Below are 22,016 nucleotides of genomic sequence, written 5' to 3' on the forward strand. Positions count from 1 at the left end.
TGGCTCGATGTCCTTGTATTGGCCTTTTTATTGCAGAAGGCCCGGAAACTGTGAACTTGGCTCAATGTCCTTGTATTGGCCTTTTTATTGCAGAAGGCCCGGAAACTGTGAACTTGGCTCGATGTCCTTGTATTGGCCTTTTTATTGCAGAAGGCCCGGAAACTGTGAACTTGGCTCGATGTCCTTGTATTGGCCTTTTTATTGCAGAAGGCCTGGAAATTGTGAAGTTGGCTCGATGTCCTTGTATTGGCCTTTTTATTGCAGAAGGCCCAGAAACTGTGAAGTTGGCTCGATGTCCTTGTCTTGGCCTTTTTATTGCAGAAGGCCCGGAAACTGTGAACTTGGCTCAATGTCCTTGTATTGGCCTTTTTATTGCAGAAGGCCCGGAAACTGTGAACTTGGCTCTCAATGGAAGGGGGGAGGTGGGCGAGAAATTCAGACAGGCATGGTGTCAAGGAGGAACATTCATGACCGTAATATTTCAACAATTGCTTTTACTTTTCAACATTCTCACGAAGATGGTTTTCAGTCACCAATTTTACCCACCGTTGCAAGTGTTGGCATTTCTCCATAATGATGGTCCGAGCTCTCTCTTTTGCTCCTGTTCAACTTTTAACAAATGGCAAAGCCTTCAACTGCAGCTTGATGGAGTACTGCTCTCGTGTCTGGGCTGGTACCCCTGCCTCACTCCTTGCTGAGGACGCCAAGTCTTTCCACATCATTGGAATGTCCTACGATGAATACGAGTCGAAAAACCATCCATTCGGTGGGACCAATGTGTGACACGAAGGGCATCCGACAAAAACAGGTCCAAGAAATATAAATCAAGGCAGCAATCCACACACAAACACCAATTGGATCAAACACCAAACACCAAATCATGGTCAGTATCAATTGAGGATGTTTAACACTCAAGTTGAACAGGAAGTCACAGTTACTTCAGTCATGATGTTGGTAAATGAGAAACCCTGAAAGAATGCAGGTGAAAAACGAAAAATAAGGAAGGCAGTGGTGATCAAGTACAAGTTTAGGGCGAGTTCTTGGTTCCCACGGGATGGCCCAATTGCTTCAGATTTGACATCCCATAATTGCCCAAACTTGCACTCCCCCACAGTTCACGCCATTGTTGACAGGGAAAGCAGATGCCAAAGCAAAAGGAAAATCGGCCTTACAACTCCATCGCAGACAAAATGAAATGCACAGGCTTCATCCTGGCCCATCATTAGTCGGCCCAATCCAACTGCTGATGTTTTGAGACTGAGGTGACTCGAAAATTGCTCCCATCATCGTAAGGGGAATGATTCACACCACGTGGCCAAGCCCAGGCCAAATTATTATTGATCCATGAATAATGAGCAGAATAAATAACAGGAACTGGCTCATGAGGTTCACGAGAATCAGTAGATGTTAAACAGCAGAACCACAGTCCAGCAGAGAACCAGTACCTTTAGATGTGCACAGACGTTTGGCTGGTCTTGCATCCGTGCTCTCGGAGTCACGGGAACGTTTCTTCACACCAGGTGTCCTCTTGTTTATCCATGGATGCACGAGGATCTCCTTCAAGGTAAAACAACTCGGTCCATCCAGAATCTTGAGTAATTACCATCACACGCCATCTCATTTGGCCAAGAACCACTCAGTCCCACAATAGTGAATTTCACAGTCCTGCTCGAACTTTTGGTAAATCAAATAAAATATCCAAAGTAGAAGCTGCCCCGTTATCACACACCTTCATTGAGATCCTCTTTGTTGGATCGACACAGAGCATGGATTTTAAGAGCTCAGCGCACTGGGACCCAGCAGAAGAGGGAGGTTTGTAGTGAAACGGCCGATTCTTGCATCCGACGTCCTGCAAAGAGACAGATCTGTAAAATTCACTGATTCATTCACCAAGCAGGTGCCCACAACATTTTCATCTCAAAGTGAACTCAAAGATTCTGTGTTTTACAATCCAAACTTTATATCAAGAGTTTTTCTTTCATCGTCTCAGGATGATGGGGTCTCACAGGGTGACCGAGAGGTTTGCCCACTTGCCTTGAAGCCGTTTCGCCTGGCTTTGAATCCAAACCCACGGAACCAAATATAAACTGTCACCCTGGTGTTTCACAAGCACAGTGATTCATCAATGTGTGTACCCTCCCTCGGGTGGACGGAAACTGGGTGTCCCATCTGCCGACATTAGTTGGTGAACGTTAAACACCTCACGGTGTCCTTCGTGAAGAGTAGGCGAGCTGTCACCGGCACCATGAAGGTATAACAAATTCGTGCCCGAACTCTGTCTGGCAAGGCAATGGCAAACCACCCAATTTTACCCAAGCCAAAAAACTGCTTCGCCATCACTGACACTGTAACAGGGTTTGGCACATCCAAATCTGAATCTGAAGGCTCATGGAGAAGCAGTCACACATATTCTGTGCGTGCTTGCAGACACAAACATGAGACAACATTGGACTTGACTGCAGTCCAAAGCACAACGGGTCCCAGCGACGCCATCTTGTGACCTCACTTTTCTCTCCGAAGACAGAAGGGGCAATAAGGGATAAATACGATCCCCCACCTCCCATCGCTACCAACACATCGGGTCTGTCGCAGCTTTATCCTTCAAGTGTTGGTCGTAAGGCAAAGAAGCAACATGTCTGAGGTTTTCGTCTTCAGTATGACTGGGCCATTGTTAGATTCGAACCAACGACCTCTTGGACAATCCAACCACAATGATTTGAGCCTATTCACTCCAAAATTCATATTGTTGATGGAAATTGTAATTATTTTAATCATTTTTACATTCTTACTTTGCCAAGGATGAGAAAAACCAAGCAGTGAACAAAATGTACAACCCGACTGTCTGACGATGGCAATGATGTGATCCCGTGAAATGATTGTTTCTGAAAACAAGAAACGTTTTTCTTCTTTCAACCTTGTTCATGATTTCTCTGGTCTGTGTTGATGTGAAATCTGATGAAGATACTCATATCTATGAAAGAACACTGTATCGACATTCACATCGATCATGAACACTAAGATCGTCACGAAGGTTCGGTCGATTGTAAGGAGGAAACACTCACCTTGATCGTCTCCCACGAGTATGGGAAATATCGGTCTATCAACAAGTGCAGGACAACCCCAAGAGCCCACACGTCGACCGCAGGACCATTGTAGCCCTCGGGGCAGTGCAGCTCTGGGGCCATGTAGCCAGGTGTTCCCCTTATCCCAAACACGACTGCTCCAGGTTCAAACACACATGAAAGGCCAAAGTCGGCGACCCTAAGGACTCCGAGGTCGTTGTACAAGATGTTTGCGAGCTGTTGGATGGATGGAAGAGTAAAATGGAAGCGTGGAAGATAAGTTATCATTTTCACCAGGTAATGTTACGTGTGCTTTACACAACTCATGTCCCTATTCCGATGAAAAGGACGATCTTCATTTACTTGAAACAACATGAAATGTATTTAACAAAACATGGATCATCACCGTAACAGCAAACAGCCACACCACGTGATCAATGAACCTTTTCAGCATCTCATCAGCTGATCCATTTCAAAATAGTTGAAGTACATTGAGTGGGACAAATACAAGGATGAACGTTTCAATAAAATATCTACTTATTGTACGTATGAGAATTAACATTTTACAATCACATCAATAAAATACCTCATAAGATCGTGAGGTGATACGGCATCAGAGAGAAAATGATGGACATGATGAAAGCACGGATCACAATTCCATGTCGTGTGTGGAAACTGAAAATGGACCGATCGACCTTTTTGATTTATCCACAGGAGTTACACAAGGCTGTATTCTATCACCCTTCCTGTTCTGATTGTCACGGACTTGATCATGAAAAGTTCACTGTGTAAACAATCATGGGGTACTTGTTGGTGGAACAACACTCCCTCAACAGATCGAGATTTGCAGTTTCCCCTCAACTCCAGATCTGTCAGCTGACTTGCAATCATCAGCAATGTCATTGAATCCATCACCACATTTGATGTGAAATCATTTCTTTTCTCGAACAACCTCATCTCATATCACCAATCTGGATTCAGACCAGGTCACTCCACCTTGGACATGTTGCCACCTTGATGCAGTACAAACACTTGGAGTATGTCTTTCAATCCAGACAAATCTCACACTCTCACTCTCGATCTCTCTCCGAAAGGATCGTCTGACAAACCGCCCCATCGATTTTCTTCCCAATCCTCTTGGGGAAGTTCATTCATTCAAACTGCTGGGTCTCCCTGTCAGCCACGATCTCTCTTGGGCAAAACTCATTTGACTTGGCTGGGCATCGTCCGTCGTGCAAAGTCCGAACTTGGCACACCTGAACTCCTATCAAACTACAAGGCCTTCATCCACAAGTTGAGGCAGTACTGCTCTCCTCTTTGGGCTGGTTCCACAGCTTCACATCTTGTTGAGCTTGACGCCGTGGAAACCAAGGCCTTCAAGATCATTGCAATCTCCCGTGATGAAGCTGAGTCTATGTGCCTGTCACTTTGTCATCGCAGACAGGTCGCTGGTCTATTTGTCTTCCACCACCTCCTTTCTGGTCTTGCATTCTCTGCTTTGTCCCCTTCCCCTCTCCACAACGCTCCCCCCCCCATGTTTATGCTGGGCACACGCGGTCCACCATTGATCCCCATCTGGTGAAACTCCCAGAATGCAGGATCACTGCTCAGTTCCACTCATTCGTTCCTCTTTCTTCCCACTTGTGGAACCAACTGCCACATTCTCTTAAATCTCATAATTCCCTCCACGTCTTCAAACAGCCGTTCAACACCATCTCAGATCATCCCCCATCGAAAACCGTGATCTTTTCTACCCTTGCTAACACTCACACTGCACCACACTCCACCACACCCTTATCCTCCTCCATCCAAATTCCCGATTTCCCTCCTCAGAGTTTCCTTCTGGTATCCATCTTGTCCTACACATGCATCCTCTTCTCCACCTCATTTCTCCCCACATCCATTGCTTGTCCATCCAATCTGCCTCGATACTGGCCTTCAACTCTGCTGTTGGTGTCCCACCCCCCTTCTCAACTGTTGATTTTGTCCTGTTGTGTCCTGATCCATTCAGTGTTCTTGTACCAGCTTTTTCATGAGCCTCGACTTTGTAAAATGCAAACAACCAACCAAATGTGAACCACAGCCAGTAACAGCTGAAACTGATAATCTCAATTTATTGGCACTCAACACCGGGATAAACATGAGTGATGATAAGATCAAGATCACGTGTTTTGGGTCATGGGCAAATTCTCCAAAAATAAAAGTTGGAGAAAAGACCCTGAAAAATGTGAAATGATTTCCATATTTGGCATTGTGATTTGTGGTGAGGAGGGAAACAAGGTACACATTGGAAAAGCATGTTCACCTTTCGGGAATCTGAACAAGATCTGGATCAATCACATAATCTCTCTTACACGAAAGAGAAGACAAGCTGATATATTGGTAGTTGGCCTCCTTTCTAAAATCGCCCAAATGAGGTGAGAACTCACTGGGTTCCTGCATTTAATACGTTAACATCACCTTCAATCTCGAAACAACATCCCGACAAATACACCCTTCATTCTTATTCGTGTTTCCCATTTCTGCCTCACACTGCTTGTTGCTCCAGCCCTCAATCAACAACCAATTTGTGATCTTTCCGAAACAAGTGTAAGTATCTTCACCGACTGACATCACCTGAATTCACCTGCAACATGTGTAAGTCTGTTCACCTTCTGTTGTTACCTGAATTCACCTGTAACCTGTGTAAGTCTGTTCACCTTCTGTTGTTGCCTGAATTCACCTGTAACATGTGTAAGTCTGTTCACCTTCTGTTGTTACCTGAATTCACCCGCACCATGTGGAGGTATCTTCATCAATGACGTAACCTGAACTCACCTGTAACATGTGGAAGTATCTTCACCCCCTGACGTCATCTGATTTCAACGCTGCACGAGGTTTCACCGATCCTTGTTACAGTAACTATGAGCTTGACTAGTGAATTGCTATCAATGTGTACCAAGGTCAACAAGGTCTCTGAGGGTGCTCAGTCTCCTTGTTATGTTCATCTTCATTCAAACCAGTTCAAATGAGACAATTCCAGAAAAAACTTTCCTTCATTTCCAACACATTTTCCTGTTTCCCCAAAGAAAAACCTCTCCCTTCTGTGATAGTGTTTCACTGATGTCCCGCGATGACAACATCATCATGAGGTTTTTGTGTTCAGATTTGTTTTACCTTGATGTCCCCGTGCATGATGTTGTTGCTATGGATGTAACTGAGTGCAGACGCCGCCTGGAAGGAAAGCACTGAATTAACGGGTCGTTATGCAAATTGGAGTTTCCAACAAATGTTGTTCATTTGAAAAATCCTGATTTTAAACCACACGTTGAACATCATGAAGAATGACGTCAGTACAGGCTCAGCTCACCTGGAAAATGATGGGACGTATCTTCTCCTCTGTCATTGGTGCATGATGTTGCCGATAATCCAACAGACTACCTGTGTGGATAAGTTGCCATGAGTGAGTGAAATGATCAGATTTGATCACAGGTACACACCTTCGGAACAGAAGATTGATGAAAAACATACCACCATGTGCGAGTTCCAGGACCATGAACATCATCTCCTCGGTCTTGTTAATGTCATAAACTTGAACTACATGGGGATGACAGTGTGCAGGAGAAAGAATCATCAGAACTAAAATGCAGAAATAAAAACAAATCCTCATTATGATAACTACATCTGTTGAGTGAAGAGGAGGTTCAAATGTGACACGGTGAGGCCTTTGTCTGGCTTTCCGTCACATGACTGATGTAGTTTAACTGTGGAGAGCTACCCACGTCTACTCAGCACGAAGTTCCACATAAAGGGTGATCTGAACATTCCTCGTGCTGGGAACGTAGTTTGTGTACATTCAATGGATGACCTCAGGGGTCCATAGATCCGGGACACCATCCATGATCATGAGTGTGAAGTCGTTGGGGTAAGTTGTTATCACTGGGAGTGTGATGGAGTTGGGGTAAGTTGTTATCACTGGGAGTGTGATGGAGTTGGTAACTCTTTATTCCATCTCGTATCTGACTGATCGATTTTCTGAATCAAACATTGTCTTCCATTCATTATATCGGGAAATAAAAGGCACAATCTCATGTTTCCCCATCTTTGTTTCACCATTAAATGAATACAATTAATTTTTTATCTCCAGAGTCAAGGCTCATGGAAGAGCGAGAACACTGAACAGATCAGGAGACAACAGAACAAAAGGAACGAGAGAGACAGACACACTTATAGTGGGGTTGAAAAACAAAATAGGGGGAGATTGGGACAAGCAATGGGTGTGGGGAGGACGCATGGGGTGGACAGGATGGAACCAGAAACATCATGTCAGTTCGGAAAAAAACTGTAAATTTGGAAGGAGGTGGAGGGGGGGGCATTAAATGGGATCGAAATTGTCATGTTTTTGGATGAGGGAGGGGGGGCTTATCTGAAATGGTGATAACAGCTGTCGTGAAGAGTTGGAGGGAAGAATAAGATTGGGAAGAATGTGGTGTTTGGTTGCACAGGTGGAAGAAAGAGGAACGAATGAGTGGAGATGAGCAGTGATCCTGGATTTTGGAAGTTTCACAAGAAGGGGATTGATGGTGGACCTTGCCTGCCCAGCAGAGACCCTGGGTGGAGGGGTAAAGGCTGGGGAAGCACGGAAAGAGCAGAGGTTGCAAGATCAGACCAGAAAAGATCGGCCGTAGAGATAGAGAAACCACCTCCCTGTCTGCGACAGGAAAGTGATCGGCCCACAAAGAAGATTCCAATGATCCTGAAGGTCTTGGTTTCCATGGCGTTGACCTGAGTAAGGTGTGAGGTTGGGGAGCCAACCCAAAGGAGAGAGTATGTGCTCCATCAAGCTGCGGATGAAAGTCTTGTCGTTTAATAGGAGTTCAGGTGTACCAAGGAAGGTGTACTAACCCTCACAGCCTTGTATGACGTAGGATGCCCAGTCAGTGGCTGGCCTTGGAGACCAACTTTGGAATGTGGTTTGCCGAAGAAAGATCATTGCTGATTGTGAGACCGAGGAGTTTGAATGATTGAACTTCCTGAAGAGGATTATCGTTGAGAAGGTCGATGTGAGGGTTCACCAGACGGTCCTTTCGGAAGTTCAGTGGATGCACCGTGCTGAAAATGCCGCACATTGAAAGACCATTTGGCCCATTGTATCCCTGCTGTATCCGTGTCCGAACATGTCACCGATAGGTATTGTGAATGAAAGAGTTAACCCCATGCAGGTAATCTGACCATGCCACGAGCACAAGATGGCCTACTTTTTGGAAAGATTTCCAGGGTCCTCAACCCATCCATATTCAAATGAAGGAAAACAAACCTTTTCAGTGAATAACAGTAATAATACAAACAAAGCATCTTGATTTAACATCATCACGATGAAAAAACAATTTATAATTGAAAATGAAATGCTCACTTACTGATGTTTGGATGATGCAAGGAAGAAATGATGGAGGCTTCTTTTGAAAACTGCAACGAGAGAGAGAGAGTGAAGTAGAGAGAGAGAGAGAGAAAGAGATGGAGGAAACAGAGAGAGAGAGAGAGAGAGAGAGAGAGAGAGAAAGAGAGAGAGAGAGAGAGAGAGAGACAGACAGAGAGAGAGACAGAGAGAGAGAGAGAGAGAGAGAGAGAGAATAAAGTGACGACATGTGGGGTACAATGTATGAGTCCAGGTAGTCCCCAAAACCGAGATTTTAACCTCATAAATACATTTCAGGACTGAATACTCTCTTGAGACAAAGTTTCATGATATTCCATATTCTCAGGAATATTCCTTACTGAAGTTAAAATATTTATATTTTTGTGATGTTGAGGGTAAATATGACGTTTTAATTGGTCCCAGTAACACCTGTTTACTTTGTTAATCTGTTTACTTTCGACCAACAGGTGGAAATCATGAACGAACCTTTCAGGTCAAGTCACATTTCGCTGTGATTTGCACTCTAACCCCAAATGTCATGAAATAAACTCACTTTCTCAAAGTCGTTCTTCAAGGAAATTTTAATTGCCACCTGGAAGAGAAACAGACAGGTAAAAGTTGATCATAAACTTGTGATGCAGTTCCAGGTGCACAGGTGTGAGTCAGACCATTTACATCAATTTACATCTCACAAGCATCGTGCTCACCTTCACAAAACATGCAGACCAATATGGTAACATACTTATCAAAGGTAGAAGGGGAACATCCAATCACATCATCAGGCTCCATCAGCAAAAGGTAAAGTTCAGATTTCAGGGAAAAAGAGATGAGTTTCCATCCATCCATCCATTGGGACCATACTCTGTGCAGAGCGTTGGTGCTACCTCAGCAGTCTCCTTGGCTGTTGGGCATAATCCTGGATGGGTGGCCACTCTGACACAGGATACCAGCAAGCTGGCACTCATTTTGCCGACCTCACAAGGATGACAGGCAGAATCAACCCCACCTGTTATTAATTCAACAGCCAAGTGGGGTTTGAACTCAGGATGCTTCAGATCCCAAGTTCACCACGTGAACCATTAAGCCAACACCAAGCATACACAAGTGTATAAATGCACGAAGAGGATAAGCAAGGTAATTGAGGTGAATTTTACCACATTTACACTCATTTACATGAACTTCACATGTTGGAGGAAACTTTAAGGGAGCGAATTGAGATTTAATGAAGTAATTTACAGATGGAGGTACAGGTAGAGGAAAACCTTTTCATGTTCACCTTTATGAACCCTGACCACAACCCTGAAAGCACGACACCTTTCCGTACCTCATCACCACACAAGGTGTTCCTCGCTTTGTAAACTGCTCCCTGACCTCCTTCACCGAGCTTTCTGATGACGTCATACTTCTCGATCTGAACAACAATACAAATTGAGAAAACGTCATGTTTCATTCGAAGATCAGAGAAAGAATACATCAAGATCTTTAAACAAGATATTTCTCAGTATCGTTATTACACCTTAACAATCGAGTGACTTCATCACAAACCTCACAATGAAAATTTACAAATAAAAGGTGAGGATCTGCTCACATCTCGGAACTCAACTGCAGGGGACATGATATTGATCGGTGGAATAAAGTGGGTTTTTAACTTCAACCAACACGTCTTCTCCATGACAAAAAATAGGACCGCTTGTCCCGAAGCTCACCTGCATAAGGAGCAACAGGCACTCAAACTCCCCACAGACCCCCCTCAGACCCTGATCATTTTAATGTTGTGAACAATAATTGGTACATCATGGGTGATGAAGGTTGTGGTCAGTTTCATCGAAATTGTGTGGGTCGTTTCGAAGAAACCTCCCACCCCTCGAAGACCCCATTAACAAGCCACACGTTTCATCAAAATCGAATGTTGGTTCAAGCGATATTGAGCGAAGTGTTTACGAATTGACGAACTCAATGACACTCACTCACGCACTCACAGACACTGATGAATCGCATATGCTCACCGGTGGAAAGTGCAGGTGATCTTTAAAAGAGATAACACTTAACATCTCGCTTACCTGGAGAGGGATATCCAGAGGCAAGGAAGATGAGGAACTGTGTTCCAAACTCTGTTCTGGAGACTGTGGAGATGAAGAATTTCTCTCCCACCTCGACTCCACATGTGATTGAGAGGGGGGATTGTTGGACCACCTCAATTCCTCCCATGATGGAGATGGGGAATTGTCAGCCAACATCGCATACAGACGTGATAGAGATGAGGGATTGTTAGACCACCTCAAATCCTCCCGTGATGGAAATGGGGGATTGTTGGACCACCTCAATTCCTCCCGTGATGGAGATGGGGGATTGTTGGACCACCTCAATTCCTCCCGTGATGGAGATGGGGGATTGTTGGAGCACCTCAATTCCTCCCGTGATGGAGATGGGGGATTGTTGGACCACCTCAATTCCTCCCGTGATGGAGATGGGGGATTGTTGGACCACCTCAATTCCTCCCGTGATGGAGATGGGGGATTGTTGGACCACCTCAATTCCTTCTGTGATGGAGATGGGAAATTGTCAGCCAACATAGAATACAGACGTGATAGAGATGAGGGATTGTTAGACCACCTCAATTCCTTCTGTGATGGAGATGGGGGATTGTCAGCCAACATAGAATACAGACGTGATAGAGACGAGCGATCGTTAGACGACCTCAGTTCCTCCCGTGATGGAGACGGTGGATTGTTGGAGCACCTCAATTCCTCCCGTGATGGAGATGAGGGATTGTTGGACCACCTCAATTCCACCCATGATGGAGATGGGGTATTGTCAGCCAACATCGCATTCAGACTTGATAGAGATGAGGGATTGTTGGACCACCTCAATTCCACCCATGATGGAGATGGGGAATTGTCAGCCAACATTGCATACAGACTTGATAGAGATGAGGGATTGTTCAACCACCTCAATTCCTCCCGTGATGGAGACGGGGGATTGTTGGAGCACCTCAATTCCTCCCGTGATGGAGACGGGGGATTGTTGGAGCACCTCAATTCCTCCCGTGATGGAGATGGGGGATTGTTAGACCACCTCAATTCCTCCCGTGATTGAGACGGGGGATTGTTGGACCACCTCAATTCCTCCCGTGATTGAGATGAGGGTTTGTTGGACGCCCTTGATTCCACCCGAGATGGAGATGAGGAATTGCAAGACAACCTCACACATGGAGATGATGGAGATGCGGCATTGTTGGACCACCAAGATTCCACCCGTGATAGAGATGAGGGATTGTTAGACCACCTCAATCCCTTCCTTGATGGAGATGGGCAATTGTCAGCCAACATCACATACAGACTTGATAGAGATGAGGGATTGTTGGACCACCTCAATTCCACCCGTGATGGAGATGGGGGATTGTTGTCAAAGCTCAACTGATGTTTCTGTCCAAAATTAGAATCCATTGCTCTTAATAGACACTTTATATCAGCAAAAGGCGAAAGAACAAAGTCTGATCGATCGCTGTAAATCACCAAACTGAAACGACGTGAAAAGGTTCGTTTTGTTTATGAAAATAACGGTTGTCTGGTTGATCACGTGGTTCGACTTGACCAATCAGGTGGCTTGGCGAGTTTCCACAGAAATCCGTTTGAAACATGATTTGATTGGAAGAACGTCAAACGAAGTTAGTGAGGTTTGTGTTGAGATTAAATTTAAAAAACGAGCTCATGGTAAAAGTTATGTTACCCGACGGTGTCAATGTTTGTTTATTCTGTGATTTGCAACGTCTTGGAAACATAGGAAGTGTTCGCGCATGCGCACTAACAAGATGACCTCGTGACGGAATGACGTGTTGTCGGACTCTCCAGATCACGTGACCAATCCCGCCGAGAAGTTCGCGCATTTCAGTCATCGAGACGCGACACAAGACGACATTTTGAAGATTTAACCTTCATTAATTGTGAAGTTATAAATAAGTTGTGAAGTTTTATAATTGGGGTAAAGACGAAGCGTTCCAAATTTACAGATGACACAAAGCTTGGAGGTGAGGTGGGTCTCAGAGGGGATGGTGATGAGATACACGAAAGTATTGATACTTGTATAAATTGTCAGATGTAATTTAACCTGAGCGAGTGTGAGGTGTTGGCCTGGCCGGATTAACCACTCGGCCCCTGAGGCCCGGGCCTTGGCCGACGAAAATTTCCGACGAGATTTTTTTTTTTCAGTATTAATCACGTGACTCGACATGTGGAGGAAGGCTGAACACACCGTGAGGGAAGGCGGCTGGCACGCTGCCAGATCGTGATCGTCCACAACGAGCGTGGAACCACGTGATCACAATCAGCCAATCACAGGCGTCGCCGCCATCGTCTGGCTGATGGGTGGAGTCACGTTCCTGCTGAGTATGAACATCCTGGACCCTCTTACCTTCCTGTGAGTTATCGAGCATCCTGACACTTGCAGTTCTTCGTTTTGCTCTTATTTGTCGTTTTTTTGTTTTTAACTATCGCCGACGGATATATTCGGCACCACGACAGTGGAACTTGAAAACACGACAAAAAGAAGAGGCGTCAAACAGAAACAAAAAGACTGTCTGGATCCATGTTGAAATTTTTTTCACCTCACCAGAGTCGAGATGACCAAACGGAATGTGCGCTTGCAGAGTCTTCTGATGTCAATGTCGAGGGATCAAGTAATCTCGCACTGGATCACATTTCGAAACCTGATGATACCAACACCGTCACATCGAGCAACGAGAGAAGCATTGGAACAACTGCAGCAAGTGCTGCGGCTCGTAGTTTCCATCCTGATCCTGCTGAATGGACTCTCTCCGCAGAACTCGTGGATAACTTCATCCAGAATCCTCCCTGCCAAGATAGGAACGTAGATTTCTCATGTACGACCCGAGTGAATCCAGATAAAACACGGTATTTTCGGCGCGAACACTTTCAGCGGAAACTCACAAACGGGGAAACGGTGAACAGGGACTGGATGCTGTTTTCTCCATCAAACGGTAAACTTCACTGCTCCGTGTACAAACTCCTATGTCCCGACGGCGATGATCACGAAAGCCATCACAGTAATTTTCGAATCGGATTCAATGATTGGAAGAATGCCTCTGCCTGTCTCGAGCGTGGGACTGCCCATATTCTCGCAATCAGAAAGTCGCTCGAATTGAAGGAGACAGACAGGATTCACACATCATTTGAACAGCGGTCCCTCCACGAGGAAGCTTACTGGATCATTGTCCTGAAGCGAATTGTCTCTGGAATATCGTTCCTCGCCGAAAGAGGGCTTCTGTTCGGGGCACGACTGAGCAGCTGGGTTGTGCAAACAATGGAAACTATCTTGGTTGTCTTGAACTAGTCTCAAAATTCGATCCATTTCTTGCCCAGCATCTTGAAGTGTATGGGAACAAGGGAAAGGGAAATGTATCGTACCTGTAATCAACAACATGCGACGAGTTTATGCTACTACAGGCCGAAGAAGTTTAATCTACCATCGTGTGAGAAATAAAAGATGCTAAATATTATGGTGTTTCCATTGATTTGACGCCAGCCATTTCGCATATTGATCAGTTGACGGTAATATTTTGATATGTGATGCAAGATGGTAGCGCCGTCAAAAGGTTTCTGCAGTACATCGTCATTGAGCATCACGATGGTGAATATCTGTTTGGAAAATTGCAAGAGGTACTGGAAGCCAATGGGATTGATCTCATGGATTGTCGAGTACAGTCTTGCGACAATGCAAGCAACATGCCTGGTGTCTATTCAGACGTACAAGCAAGAATCTGTAAAATTAATCCATTGGCTCAGTGGGTACATGTGCTGTGCACAGTTTGAATCCGTCAAATACTTTGGACTTATTCAAGCCGTGTATAACTTTATGTCAGCATCTCCCCAAAGATGGGCCATTTTAAATAAGTCACTCAATGAACGTGCCATCAAACTCAAATGTTTGTCCGAGTCTGATACGAGGTGGTCAGCTCGCGTGGACGCTTGTAAAGTGTTTTCCGCAAGCAACAAGGACGTAAAGAAGGCGCTAATGAAGATAGCCAAGCGCCCTAAAGACACTCCGTCAGTGAGACTGGGAGCCAAAGCATTGGCTGAGAAGATGGAACTGACCGAAACAGCAATCATGTTGCTCTGTCTGGTCTGATCTACTTGGCAACATTGATCGAGTAAACAGATGTCTCCAACAACCTGGAATAGATGTCGGAGCAGGTAAGCAGAATTATGATGCCCTCTATGGATACATAAAGTCGCTTCGAAATGATGAAAGATTTGATGCATTTCAGGACCGCGCCAAAAAGATGGTTGAGACCATCCATCATTTACACTGATGATAATCGTCGGGTCAAGAGACGAAAAAGGTCTTCCATGAAAATGACGAGGAAGAAGAAACCCCAAAATCTGGCAGGGAGAAGTTCAGAGTTGAGACGTACTTCTCCATATTTGATCGCCTTTTGACAAAAATCCACAGGAGAAGAAAGAGCTATCAGAAAATCACGGATCTGTTTGGATTCATCCCCACGGCAAACAGCCTCGACCATGATACACTCTCTCGCAGAGCAGAGAAACTGGTTTCAGCGTACCCTGCTGACGTTGTAATGGACATAGTTCAGGAAATAGAACTTTGCTTGAAATACTCCAAGTTCATCGATGCATCGGACAAGCTCAAGTACATTATTCACAACAAATTTGACACAGACATTCCCCAATATTTTTGTTGCTCTCCAAATATATTGTTCAATGTTTGCTACGAGCTGCGAGGGTGAACGCTCCTTCAGCGCACTAAAGCACGTGAAAAATTGTCTTCGGTCAACCATGGGGCAGGTGCACGTGTCCACGCTCACTCTGCTTTATGTTGAATCCGAGTTGATGAAGCAAATCGATTTCTCCGAAGTGATCGCATCGTTTGCCAATCAAAAGGCATGAAAGAAGGTGTTTCAGCAGGGTGGAATTTGAATATTCATACATTCCACGAATTTGTTTTCTGTATCTTTCGTTTCTCAATTTCGAAGCCGAATTGGATTTTACAGGCACTTGTATATTTGAAAGTCTGACAAATCGCCCTTTACCGCAGTCTGTTCCGATTAAATTTCATGATCAAAATCGTCGTTTTGGTCAATCTTGAATTTGGCCTTCAAAATCTCAAGGGCCTTGGCCTACGAGACCTTAATCCAGCACAGGGTGTTGGGGATGGGAAAGAACAATGAAAATAGAGATTACAGGACAAGAGGGGTCATTTTGGATTGTGTCACACAGGAGAAGGATCTGGGGCTGGTAATAGATATGGGAGGTAATCAGGCAGCTCCAAGTGGAGAAAATAGGGGTTTAGGTTGTATTTAGAGGGGGATCAATTATAAATCAAAGAGGTGGTGTGAACATTGTGCAGGAATTTAGTGAGTGTCACATCGAGAATATTGTGTGTAGTTCTGGTCACCACGGTTCTGGGAGGACATGGATGCCACAGAGAGGGTTCAGTGAAGGATGACAAGATTGATTCCGGGCCGAGTTAGACTCAGCCACGAGGATTGGGTGAAGGAGACAGGGATTTATACACGAGAAAGCAGGATTGTTACGAGGAGATATGATAGAGATGTTTAACATAATGAAAGGTACAGAGACTCAGAGACCCAGTGCAGCTGCTTCATGCATTGATCGCCATCACAGACACGAGGCTCGTGGTCCGTTTCTCACGACTCAACCAAGAACCAAAGTTCAGCGTCTTGCTTCACCATGGGAGACAAATCTCCTCAACACAAGCAGAAGAATCGTGCCCCCTCTTCGTGTGTCGAGGGAAAGGCAGCCATGAAGCCCTGTTCTTACAGGCCATCTCCCAAACCCCATTATTTTTCGACCGCATCCGTTCCTTCCCTCAACTCAACTCTGCCTCGTACGTGCGCTTACCCTGAACTCCACTCTCCAACAATGTGCAACCAACCCCACTTCTTCGACGTCACACCGAACCATCGTTCGCCTCCGGGGCATGGCCTGCTCGCACGAAACTGAGGGAGGCAAGGCTTCTGACATCACGTGCATCAATCATCAGCCTCGGGGGCGTGAGTTTGCACGCCATCACCCTTGGAGGGGGGGCCTTCTGCCTGCTCCGCACGTTTGCTTGTTTCCCATCATGGTTTTGGAAAAAAAAAATCAGGAAAAGTCACAGGGGGGCAACCATATTCTGGGGAAGCTTATTTTTAAACCCGAGCTGATTATCACCTTTCCATAAACCCCACCTTTCATGGCTTCACGCTGTGACGACCAAGGCATTTAGATCATTGGTTTCTCCCGGGGTGAGGCTGAGTCTTTGGGCCTCTCACTCTCTCACTGCAGGCAGGTCATTGGTCTTTCTGTCTTCTACCGTCTCCTCTCCGGTCTCACGCCCCCCCACCCCCGCTCTGTCTGTGATAGGTTCCCCTCCCCCCCTACCATATTTCTGCAAGTCGCTTAAGTTATGCCAGCAACCCCCTTCTGGTAAAACTCTTAAAATCACTGCTCACCTTCACTCTTTCATTCCTCTTTTTCCCCACCTTTGGAATACACTCCCACACTCTTTCAATCCAATTCTTCCCTCCAGGTCTTCAAAACAGATGTTCACCACCACCTCGTGTCTTCCCCCATCGAAAACCACAATCTTTTCTACCCCCATTAATCCACCCGAAACACACCTTCAAATTTCCTGCCTTCCTTCCTGAAAGTACCCCCCCTCCCCGCCACCCCATGTGGTGACACGTACTAATGAAGCTCACAATTTCCTTACTTAATTACATTGACATGTCTCCCACACGTCACCGTACAAACAACCCAATTCAATCCTAAATTCTCCATTAAATTCTTCCATCGACCCCACAACCGAAACAATATATGATGATAAAAAAGATGATTTTTATCGGACGTTTTTCGAGTTTATCTTTGTCGAAACTACATTTATCACAAGTATCCACCACCCACTTTTAATACTTAATCTTTGCTTCTCATAAAGAAATGAAAATCCCAGAGGGTTTATTTTCATCGGTTAATTTTCAGTAAAAACATGAAATGAAGAGGAAATCAAAGACTTTTCAAATAAATTGAACCAAGAATTTTCACAGAAAGATTTGTTTTCTGATCTAATTGTTGTTGAATATTCATCGATGGCCCAACTCATTTGGTCTGCATTAGGTTCAGACAATTTAAAAAGCGAAAAGATTTCAATGAGCACAGAATCGACTTGTTTTTTGGGAAGATCCATTTTTTTGTGTTTGCAGCTGGATGCACTTCCTGGAGCAAGCTTGCAAGAAGCAGAAGCTACATGGCTGCTCCGACCACTTCGAGAAGGGGCAGGGCCCACGCTGTCCGCATCACAATGAAAAAAAAAAAGTCATGAGGATCATGTTTTCAAACTGAAAATGTCACTTCCAGGTATTGCCCACAGCTTCAATCTCCTCACATACTATCATTGCACCTTTTTCTACCCCGTTTCCAGTGCACCACTCCGTTTCTTGCTGCGGTCACATTTACCTTTGAATTTTCTTCCCAGCTCAGAGCAAAATGGAAGTTGTGTATCTGTTGGTTGTATTGTAAATCGAGCAGCGCTGTGGCGAGCTATACCTGTCAACACAGCTGAAGGCCCTGTCACACCTTGACGATTTAGCCAACGTATGCCTGACGTATGCAGAATTGGGTTAAAACGCTGGCACACGTCGAATACGTTATGGGTAAGTTTGCATGCGTCATAGTACGCTGGCATACGTCGTAGTTCTCCGAGCAGTTAGACAAATTTTCCATGCTTGAAATTTCCCGACGTATGCCAGCGAAAAACTCGCACGTTCTGCATAACGCTGGCATAAGTTGTCGGCACGTTACTCGATCATTGACACACGTCGACACACGTAACTTGTAAGTTACTCATAAGTCGAAACACGTCGAGGTCATGTTTAGCGTACCCGAAACTTATTTCTAACCAATGAGTAACGTGTTCGAGGCACGTTACGCGATCGTTGACACAAGTCGACACACGTTACTTGTTAGGTACTCATGTCGAAACGCGTTAAGGTAATGGTTAGCGTCAGTGTTCCAGACTCCCTGTTTTTTTTTTTCTTCGGTATGACAGTGATGTTGACACTTCGATTTCTTGTGCGGTTTCAATATAATATAATTAAAAGGATGCCGCTCAACGATTTAAATCATAACCGCACTACAAATTGAAGTGTCAACATCACCATCATACCGAAGAAACAAAAATTATTAAAAATAATAAAAACCAGGGAGTCTGGAACACTGACGCGAACCATTACCTTGACGTGTTTCAACCCTTGAGTAACATACAAGTAACACACGCATTTGACACACGTATGTCGAAGTGTGTCAAAGATCGCTTAGCTTGTCTGCAACTTATGCCAGCGTATGCAGAATGTGTGTCATACGTCGAGTACTGTACGTCGATAAATTTTCAACATGCTGAAAATTTCTCCACGTACTCGGTGTACAATGACGTATGACAGCGTACTGCAACATATGCCAGCGTGTTCTCAACGTATACAAAACTTACCCATAACGTATTCGACGTGTGCCAGCTTGGTTCGGAAAATTTTTCATACGTCGGCATATGCTGGCGAAAACGTCAAGGTGTGACAGCGGCTTCACACTTCGATGTCTAGTGCGGTTCTGATTTGAATCGTCGAGCCGCAGCCTATGAATAGCCTACGCCACGTGATCGTCGGCGATACGCTGCCACGCTATGCAAAAGTTATACTATCGTTGGGCATAGGTTGTGAACGCTGACAACACGCTGAGCATTCATTGGTATAAGTTATCTATATGTGATTGAAACGTTCTGTGTACGTTACTAATACGTTATGCATACGTCCAACACGTTATTATAAGCCCAAAACTTTTTTAAAAAATCATCAATAGTTAAGCGGACGCCAGCGTTTTACATACATTTTGAAACCTTGCCATACGCTGGCTAAAACGTCAAGGTGTGACAGCCCCTTTAGATTGAGGCCATGCTTGCCCCATTTGATCAATTCACATCCTCATTGTACGCCTCATGGTTTCATTGTGCACTGCCACACCACATGACCCATGTCTTCATTGTTTTCACACTGCATGTACCATTGGTATCGGATAATATGTATAAAGTTTCACATGGTGAGGTGAAGCGGTTTCTTCCATGAGCCGAGACCATGTAGATATACAAATATATTGTTGTTGTTGTTGTACTGCAAAACGGCATAACTCAAAGGCAATGGCACCCGACATGCAGTGATCCCCAAGCAGTTATTACATGAGTATTCATAGAGTTCGTCCTTCCCTCATGTGTCGTGGGTTCAGGAGACAAAGTCCGTTGCGTGGGGTCTCGTAGTTAGGTCTAATAAATATCTATGACTCATACTCTTCCCTGTACTCTAACCCTTTCCTTTTTGCCATGGTACACGACCAGCATGTAAGCACACACGTCATTCAATTGGCAATTGTTAAAAAGCACACCGCGATGCCTTCTGTGCCTCCGATCATGCCCCATCTCTGCTGCACACTAAACAACCCGCACACGAGAATTTTCACGCCATTATTTAATTTAAATCTGCATGCCAATTCCCAACTGGCACCTCACCTAACTCCACAACTCGCTCACCAAATTTCACCACTTTGACCACAAATGCCTCCCGCACACGGGAAAAATATTCCCGCTCTCCCTCGTACCTCTGCATCGCTACAATTCGCCACTCTTTTGAGGAGCACCACGCGTCAGAGTGTGCTTGGTCCCGCACGATGCTCAACAATGCAAGAAACGCTAAGAGCTCCACCGCATCTCACCGTGAGCGTCCGGAATTGATACAGCCTTCATCCAGTTTTCAGACCACGGCAAGACCGAGGGCAACAAGGAGGGTTTCGGGCCCTGGGTGTGCATCAGAAGGGTGATCCAGGAGTTTGGTTTGGGTCCCGGGTGTGCATTTTGGCTCGTGAAGGAGCCCGTGGGTGGCGGAGAAAGCCCGCTGCCATCCGACATTCAGACTGCACTTGGTGCACATTCAGGGCCGGGTGTAGGCTTGGGGAGCTTGCCCCATGTTAAGTCAGGAGCTCCGAGCCGTGCCGGAGCTGGGAGGCATCTGAGCCGGTTTCCCGTCCCAGAGCCTGGCAGGGCGTGGCAGGACCGCTGTGGCCCAATAGAGGTGCAGGATTTGGCCCACATTGCATCGCTTTCCATTCCTCGCCCCATCCTTCGCCTATGGCTTTTAAAAGGGGTAGCGTGGAGTCGTTCGAGCCTCTTATTCAGAACATTATTTGTGTCCGATTGCCGGCCAGAATGCGCTTCTTCTTGGAGAACTTCATCCTCGAGAACCTGATCTGAGGTGACTGCCATCCTTTGTCAATCCCTGCCTTGCTGTTGACGTCCTGCCACCCCTCTGCACAGGCAGGCGAACCAGTGAGGTTCGAGACTAACCAGTGAGGACAAGTGCTTCCCAAGTTATGGCCATTTATTTATCAACCAATGACAGGACATGTTGCTGTGTGGGCGCGGCCGAAGAGAAGGGGAAGAAGGGGAAGAGAACCTCAGCCGCGTTCCCCATTACGGGTAACAACGTACGGACTTCCGGATAACGATGACTTCGTGTTTTCTAATAATTTCTCGATTACTTATGCGCATTTATAGATAAACACAATTCCCCAAGTTATGATCGTTTTCATATTTGACGGCGCATAAATTTTGGTAACATCAGAGTTCACTGGTATGCTCCGAAGCAGGAAGTAAATTTTTTTTTGCATGTAAGTTTCCTCCCCCCTCCCCTCTTCTCTTTGTGTTTTTCCTTGCGATGACATTGCGAAAAGGCAAAATATGTTGGCACTAATTGAATAATTGGCCATTAAACCTAAATTGTGAATAATCGTAACTGCGATATGCGAACTTCCGGACAGTGAGGACTTAACTTCCGGACTTCCGGATAGTGAGGACTTAACTTCAGGACTTCCGGATCGTGACGAGTACTCTATTCTTTCTCAATTTTTTTCTTGATTTATCGACTTACTGTATTTTTCTTAAACACAATGTCCCAATCCAGTCAGTGATGATGACTGTATTCTTTCTCGATTTTTTTTTCTTGATTTATCGACTGACTGTATTCTTTCTTGCTCGATTTCTGTACTTTCTCGATTTTTTTTTCTTGATTTATCGACTTACTGTGTTCTTTCTTGCTCGATTTCTGTACTTTCTCGATTTTCTAAAACACAATGTCCCAATCCAGTCAGTGATGATAACTGTATTCTTTCTGGATTTTTTTTTCTTGATTTATCGAGTTACTGTATTCTTTCTTTCTCGATTTCTGTACTTTCTGGATTTTCTTAAACACAATGTCCCAATCCAGTCGTCGGTTACGAGAGCGAAGGAACGGCCTGTGTGGTTGTTGTTTCTGGCACGCGGTTTGAAAGTTTTTTTGTTTTTTTTGCACGTACGGGCCCGCACGAGTTTAAATAAATGCACATTGATCACATGTACGCATCCTAGAAATGTCCCTTGAGCAATAGATCAAAACTATAGACTAATAAAATTTGTAACATGCCAAAAATATATTATTATGCAAAGTTGCT

General features: G+C 45.0%; 1 protein-coding gene and 1 long non-coding RNA gene across 3 annotated transcripts; one reads left to right on the forward strand and one right to left on the reverse strand.

Annotated features, from left to right (window-relative positions):
- Positions 1-8: 8 nt before the first annotated feature.
- Positions 9-10,850, reverse strand: LOC147007034 (serine/threonine-protein kinase par-1-like). 2 transcript variants are annotated; one of them, XM_085867620.1, is made up of 11 exons: positions 10,518-10,846; positions 9,782-9,868; positions 9,011-9,049; positions 8,459-8,507; positions 6,573-6,638; positions 6,412-6,482; positions 6,219-6,275; positions 3,063-3,299; positions 1,730-1,849; positions 1,446-1,557; positions 9-731 (listed from the first exon to the last, which is right to left on the reverse strand). In XM_085867620.1, the coding sequence occupies exons 1-11, from the start codon at positions 10,692-10,694 to the stop codon at positions 685-687; spliced, it is 1,062 nt and encodes a 353-aa protein (XP_085723746.1). In that variant the 5' UTR covers positions 10,695-10,846; the 3' UTR covers positions 9-684. The 2 variants fall into 2 exon arrangements, with proteins under 2 accessions (XP_085723746.1, XP_085723747.1); XM_085867621.1 differs by lacking the exon at positions 3,063-3,299 and having other exon boundaries at positions 10,518-10,850.
- Positions 10,851-12,123: 1,273 nt separating this feature from the next.
- Positions 12,124-18,016, forward strand: LOC147007035 (uncharacterized). Its single transcript, XR_015054449.1, has 3 exons — positions 12,124-12,484; positions 12,666-12,873; positions 17,696-18,016. It is a non-coding gene; the product is annotated as an uncharacterized LOC147007035 (long non-coding RNA).
- The last annotated feature ends 4,000 nt before the right edge of the window (positions 18,017-22,016 follow it).

The sequence above is a fragment of the Eptatretus burgeri genome, unplaced genomic scaffold (assembly GCF_056783735.1).
Source record: "Eptatretus burgeri isolate ZD-2024b unplaced genomic scaffold, Ebu_testis_v1 Ebu_testis_scaffold_885, whole genome shotgun sequence".
Lineage (NCBI taxonomy): Eukaryota > Metazoa > Chordata > Myxini > Myxiniformes > Myxinidae > Eptatretus > Eptatretus burgeri.